Genomic DNA, 6,602 nt, shown 5'->3' on the forward strand with positions numbered 1-6,602 from the left:
CCCGGTCAGTGCCCTTCGTGTTTGATACCTGTAGGAGTTAGCGAGGGACGCGGGCAGGGAGGCAGCGTGCCCTTGACTTTGCAGCAGACCTGAGGAAGCAATGAAGTGCTGAAAGGAGCTTACAGCTCCCAGGTTAGGGCAAGTAGCTGAGTTTTCAGGAGGGCTCAGGAGCACGTTTTCAAGTGTTTGGTTCCCACTGTGCCATCTCCCGTTAGACTTTCGCGTGGCGCCTGCCACACTGAGCTCTCCCCATCCCACTGCTTGGCCTGGAGCTGCTCGGCAAATCTCGCGCTGCGGGTAGGCTTTAGAGGTGTGCAAGTACTTGGGGGGGACGGAGTTAATTGCATTTAGCAAGCTCTTCTGTGGGGTTTGCTCAAAAAGGACTTCATAAAAATAACTGTAGGAACAAAATTTCCTGTAAAAAAGAAACAAACCCAGAAACCTGAAGGTGGGGGGGGCGGTTTATAACAATCTGTAAGTCCCGGGGACGTTTGAAGTGTTTCGAAAGCAGCACTGGGGTTTGGCACTGTAGGAGTGCCCTGCGGTGCTCCTCAGCCTGGCAGTGCAGTACGGCCGGTCTGCACGGCCGCAGCAGACTGGGGGTCGGGGCTCTTGGGTCTTCGGCCCAAGCGGGGGGATGTGTGCTGATCGCGGTATGAAAGGTCTGGACTCCTGTGCTTCTCTGTCGTGTCTTCTGCAACGTGGCAGAAACCGAGACTCGGGTGAGAGGAGGGGGACGAGCTGGCTCTCGGCACCCCTTGCGCTCCTTGCTGCAGCGGAGCGTCATTTGTATCAGTCATTTCAACTGAGCATCATCTCCTGAAATATTTCCCTGGTAAAGAAGCAGGAACTCTAAGAAATCCCCATTTGATGCAGCTGATTTTCAGGTTATTTTCTTGAATTTTGACTTCAGTTTAAGGGTGGTTGGGTTTGAGATTGTTAAGAAGATGTGAGTGCGTGTGACTATGGGACTTCCAGGGTCTTCAGGATTTATACCCTATTCAAAAATCAGAGCCAAAACCAGTTTTCTTTTGGGGCCTAATTTATTTTACATCGCCCACTGAAGCCAAAGGGAATTATTTACCCACTTACTGCTCACTTGCGTGATTAGATCCTATTTATATTTAAATTACAATTTTCAGAATTCAAACCTTTCATCCTTACGTTTATGGCTTCTTTTATATCTAACCTATACAGGTCGCAGCTGATGCACACTGCAATTAAACTGTTTCCATGAGTCTCTCCTTGTAGTCACAAAAGTAATGTTTTTGGGTCCTCTGTGTGTGTTTGGCCACATGCATAGGTGGAGGAGGTTGGGCAGGAGAGACCAGCTGATGGATGGGCAGGCAGTGAAATAGTAATTTAGAGCTTTTTCTGAGTTGATAGAATCTGACTTTTATCCCAGCATCTCTTGGAAATGACACCGTGTATCACAGAGACGTTGGCTGCATGAGAAATCTGTAACGAGAGAGCACCTCGGATGATTCTAGGGCCATGCAGAGTGTCTGTGCACACAGTCCAGAATGGTTATTAGTTTCCTCCTGTCAAACAGATATGCCTCCAACAAGCTCATATGTTAACAGGCTGTCAGCAAACTAAGCAACAAGGCAGAGGAAGACTTCTCTCCTTGCGTTGGTGGCCTGTACTCATTTCATGCCTGCTGGGGTCTGAAGTTGCGTTTCCCCGTGGAGAATGGCGGCAGTGTTGTGGTGTGTGTGCTGGGGAGGAGTCCCAGGGCAGGGACGGTCACCTTGTGTGTGCCCAGACCGATGCTCTTGCAGAGGTGGTAGCACATTGCTGGGGAGGGGTGGGAGCCAGGGGAGGTGGTGGCACATTGCTGGGGAGGGGTGGGAGCCAGGAATTTCGTTAACAAAGAGCTGGGGGCATGCAGTTTAAGCCTTTCCTTGATTCATGTGATTTTCTTTTATGTCCTGTAATTCCAGGGTAAATGAGGGCTGGATGCAATTATTGCAGGTGCTTATTTTGTCATGAGAGGCCTTCGTGCACCACCATTTACTCTGATGCCCTTTTATTGCTGTGGTGCTGAGGTACTTCAGACATAAAACTTGGGTACTGACAAACCTGTAATTGTATTCCCACAATATTCTCCCTCCTCTGAAAGCATAATTGGGTATAGCTGGGCAGTGAGCAGTGCCACAGTGGGAGAGCAGCGGGCTCCCTTGCTGCTTTCGTTCCTTTGAAGTCTGCAAAGCTGTCGGCTTCCCGAAGGGACCGGAGGCAAAGCGGCACACTCAGGTCCGGGCTCCCCAACTCCTGGAAGATGGAGGGACTCCAGGCTTGGCACCACCTGCTTTGTTAAGCTGAAGGACCAGACATGAGATTGAGAGCTGGGATAAGGCCTCTGCAACAAGCGGACACAAGTTCTTCCTTCAGCCTGGAGGAGCAGGCGGGAGGAGGTTGCTCCCAGGCGGCGAACTGCAGGATCCCCCCGGAGAGGAGCGGGGCTGGTGCTTCGGGGACTGACTGGCTGCAGGGACGGAGTTTTGTTTTCAGTCCCCTGCAGGGATGCTGCACACAGCCTTGGGACCTGCTGCCTGGCAAGGCGGAGCCTTTGCTCCGAGCTGGGGAGTGGTGTTTGGGATCCTGTTGGACTGATGTAGCTGATTTTCCATGGAATAGCCTGTTCTGTCTGAGCTGATCCAGGGGCTCTGCAGCTAATCTTATTATTGAGAACAGTCAATTGCAGGATGAAAGCCTTGGGGTTTTTTTTTGTTTGTTTGTTTTGGGTTTTCTTCTTTTTTTAACTTTGCCATTTTGCTTTCTAGTTATATCCTGTGGAAACCCAGGAACCCCCAGCAACGCAAGGGTTATATTTAACGACGGCTTGGTTTTCTCCAGTTCCATTATATATCAGTGCCGGGAAGGCTATTACTCCACAGGAGTGCTGAGCAGGCACTGCACAGTGAACGGGACGTGGACTGGGACCAGTCCAGAGTGTACAGGTGAGCGCTGGGATGGATTCCTGGAAGATGAGTTGAACGATGCTGCCAGACTCTGGGGATGGGTTGTCAGGGTGCGTTGGATGCTCGCTGTGGATGTGCACACACGCGTGTGCCATGCTGAGAAACTCAGCTAACTGTCTAATGGCAGCAGTAGTCGCTCAGTCCGCAATCTCTGCGAGTACCTAATGGAAAACTCTTGCTTCGGGTTTGTTTTTTTCCAGTTGGATGAAGGGAGTAATAAGTTTCACGAGTAGATGTCAGCCGACCTGGAGCAGCTCTGCGGGGCTGCTTCTGAACGCGAGCGTTCCTGCCTGCCTCTGTGCCGGCACCGGGACGTGCGTGGGCAGAGCCCCAGCTCAGAAGCCCTCAGTGAACGTGTTGCGTTTCCTCGCAGCTCCCACCCGCAGGGTTCCTGCAGCAGGAACGTGGATGACGGCAAACGTGGTCTTACATAAGAGACAGTAACTAGGGTAAAGAGAGGAGGGGGTGCGGTGCCATGGGCAAACTGTCTTCCACCTAGCCCAGATTTGACCCAGGTTTTCTTTAATATTTAATGTGCGTTAATACTTCTTCTTGCAAGGTCTTAATGTGCTATTAAGATCGCTGCTCGCTCCACTGAGTAGAAGCAAAGTTTTCTCCACGTGCTGTAGCCCAGCCTGCTCCATAGCTAGTGCCGCTCCCCAGATCCTCTGTGCTACAAATGCTCCCTTCTCCACGATTAGTGGATTACATCCTGCGTTGAAAAATGCTCAGGACCATCAGGTTTCTAGTTATTGCAGATCCAGAAGTGTGAGACAAGGGATGGTCATCTAGAAATGCTTCTTTCTTTTTCTTTGGCAGTGATCAATTGTGGAGACCCCGGTGTGCCAGCCAACGGCATTAGACTGGGCAGTGATTTTACTTACAACAAAACGGTGGTGTTCCAGTGCACGCCTGGGTATATGATGGAGTCAGACAGGGCATCTTCTCTAACCTGCACGAAAGACCGAACCTGGAATGGCACCAAACCTGCCTGCAAGGGTAAGACTGGAGGATACAAGTTTTACAGGCCACAAACTTTTTGTAACTTGTGACAAGGTAATAGGCAGCAACTACTGCGTAGTGCCGGGAGCCCACCTGGGAGTCTCTCAGTCCTATCATTCAATCTATCTCCTGTGTTTATGGCACTTACACAATTCTATCAACATAGCATGAACACCTTGCTATTTTTAGGTCTATCAATCATCACAATATGCCTGGGAGGGAGGTAGTTGCTATTGTCCCTGTAGTCGAGAAGGAAAAGTGAAGCACAGAGAGCGAAGTGACTTACTCTTCACAAAAACTCAGATCAAACTGGAATGAAATATTGTGTTTTGCAAGCACACAGTTTTTGGCATCATCTAGAAGTCTGAAAAATGTTTCTTCCAACTCCTTTCATTATTTCTCAGTTCTGAGATTGCCTCTGTAGTTCGGAGATAGGAAAGGGAAATAATAGAGCAGCGCAGGACAGGCTGGATCTCTTCTGCAAGTGTTTTACTCGCCCACCAAGTGTAGATAAGGCTTGAGGCAGCATTTGTGTACTACTTCAGCAATCTGGAAAATTCACTGTCATGAATCTGATATAAATGCAGACCACATAGAGACTTCCAAATATACTCCAGTTCTTTCGGAGACTGTAAAGAGCAATTCTTACACTCCTCTTTCATTCTCTCCACTGAGCTAATGTTGCAGGAATAATACAGAATGTGGCCAGAGTCTCATCTGGAGGCCAGGCTGATTTGTATGAGCTTAGCATCTTTCCCAGTGCTCCCCTGAGCTGAAAAGCAAAGCACTGCAAAAATGTCATATTAAAACACCCTAGAGTAGATGAAATACAGACTGGTTGTTGATTCAACCGCTAAGCTGAAACTCAGCCAGGTTGTCCAAAATGTATGAATCTTTCAGGGAATCTTAGATGAGTTTTCACATTAAGTCAGGCTGGATTCTTACCTTCGGTTGGAAATGAACACCGACTCAGAAATTGGACTTTGAGATTTGGGATTTGGTTAACTCCAAACTTCAAAGTAAAATCCTGGGGTTTACAACTGCACGCACAGCTGGAAAAGTTTGTACAGCCCCCTGCTAGGCCAGTCCCAGGAGGTGCTCCGAGAGCGGACTATAAATTTGATCCTACATGAATGTGCTTGTTAATGGAAATAACTATGCTGAGAAGTCAAGAGGACTGAGCGTGCTTTTGTTTTTCATTCAGCTATCATCTGTAAATCCCCACAAGCCATCCCCAACGGGAAAGTCGTGGGCTCGGACTTCAGCTGGGGCTCCAGCGTCAGCTATGCCTGCCTGGAGGGGTATCAGCTCTCCCTGCCCGCTGTGCTGACCTGCGAGGGCAACGGGACTTGGAGTGGGGAAATGCCCCAGTGCTTTCGTGAGTAGGCAGCCACCTACGTGTTCGCGCATGAATTGGGTGGAGGACTATGATTAAAACCTAGTTGTTTGATGCTCTGTCTCCAACACCTCTGGTCTCCATGTAGCTGCTTTTAGTGTCAACTCTGCCTTGTCTGGCGATATCAGAGAGGCTGCAGATTGACCATTCCCAGTATGCGGAAAGTTAAATATCTGGTTGCTGTGCTTCCTACCCCTAAGCCCAAGGGAAGTCTTGCATTAACTGAAGTCAGCGGGAGTTTTGCATGCCAGGAGAAAAGCATGATGATGCTTAGAGTACCTGTAGCCAAAAGTCTGAATGTTCTCACCTCCAACAGCAACCGAACTGCTGAGAGACTTGGTTTGCCGCCTCTGTAACGAGGAGGCAGTAGTGGCCATGGGGACGCGGTCAGTCACTCCATCTCTTGTAACAGAGATGGGAGGTCACGTTTGCAACAAGTCTGAAGATCTTGCATGTTCCTGTCCACCAGGCATCTTTAAAACTGGCTGTTTGTCCATGTGTCTCCGCAGTTACTGAGTTTTCTGCAATCAGGGCTCTTGAAACTGCCAAAAGCCGTAGGAAAAAAACCTTTTGGCAAAGGGCACTGTGTTGTTGCAGCAGAAGTTAGGAATGTTTTGTGAAGGCAGAGCTTTGGCTGGGTGGAAACCCGTGTGCTTGATATAATAGCTAATGAAAAAAAATTAGTTAAATGTCTCATAATGATAAAGGCAGATTTGAATTTCTTTTCTGGGCTGAATGGCTGGCAGCTGCACAATGGCCATTTTCATATTAAATCATACAAAGCCCTCACTGTGTTCCTTGCACCTTTCCCTGGATCTTGTATAATTAGTGGGCTTTCTGTGTGACATGGAACCATACAGCAATTTGACATTGTGCAATTAGAGATACATTTTAAAGCTAAGCATGCTGTTGCAGGGGGAGGGGGAGGGGGGGCGGGGAAGAAAAAAGAAAAAAGAAAAGATGGGGGAGAAGGTGGAAGTTAATTAAGAGCAACTGGCAAAAAGAGAATTACAAGGAAAATAGCCAGCAACACCTTCTGCCAGTACTAATTCCCTAGTCAATCACAGAGTTTGATGGCAGGGAGTGGTAAGGTTTGGGCTGTTAATAGACCCATCTTTAGCTTATTAACATTGCTTGCTCTTGAGGAGGTTCATCACAATCCACTTGTCTTTGCCTGTTGCAGCTGTGTTCTGCGGTGATCCGGGGATACCCGCTCAAGG

The 6,602-nt window shown here is 48.7% G+C and overlaps 1 protein-coding gene across 1 annotated transcript in view; it reads left to right on the forward strand.

Moving 5' to 3' along the window:
• LOC104081695 (CUB and sushi domain-containing protein 2-like) overlaps positions 1 to 6,602 on the forward strand; it is a 306,834-nt gene that overhangs the window by 288,671 nt on the left and 11,561 nt on the right. The window contains 4 exon segments of the mRNA XM_009584534.1: positions 2,787 to 2,963; positions 3,804 to 3,983; positions 5,191 to 5,364; positions 6,566 to 6,598. Coding sequence (XP_009582829.1) covers positions 2,787 to 2,963; positions 3,804 to 3,983; positions 5,191 to 5,364; positions 6,566 to 6,598 — 564 coding nt within the window.

The sequence above is a fragment of the Fulmarus glacialis genome, unplaced genomic scaffold (assembly GCF_000690835.1).
Source record: "Fulmarus glacialis isolate BGI_N327 unplaced genomic scaffold, ASM69083v1 scaffold6559, whole genome shotgun sequence".
Taxonomy (NCBI): Eukaryota; Metazoa; Chordata; class Aves; order Procellariiformes; family Procellariidae; genus Fulmarus; species Fulmarus glacialis.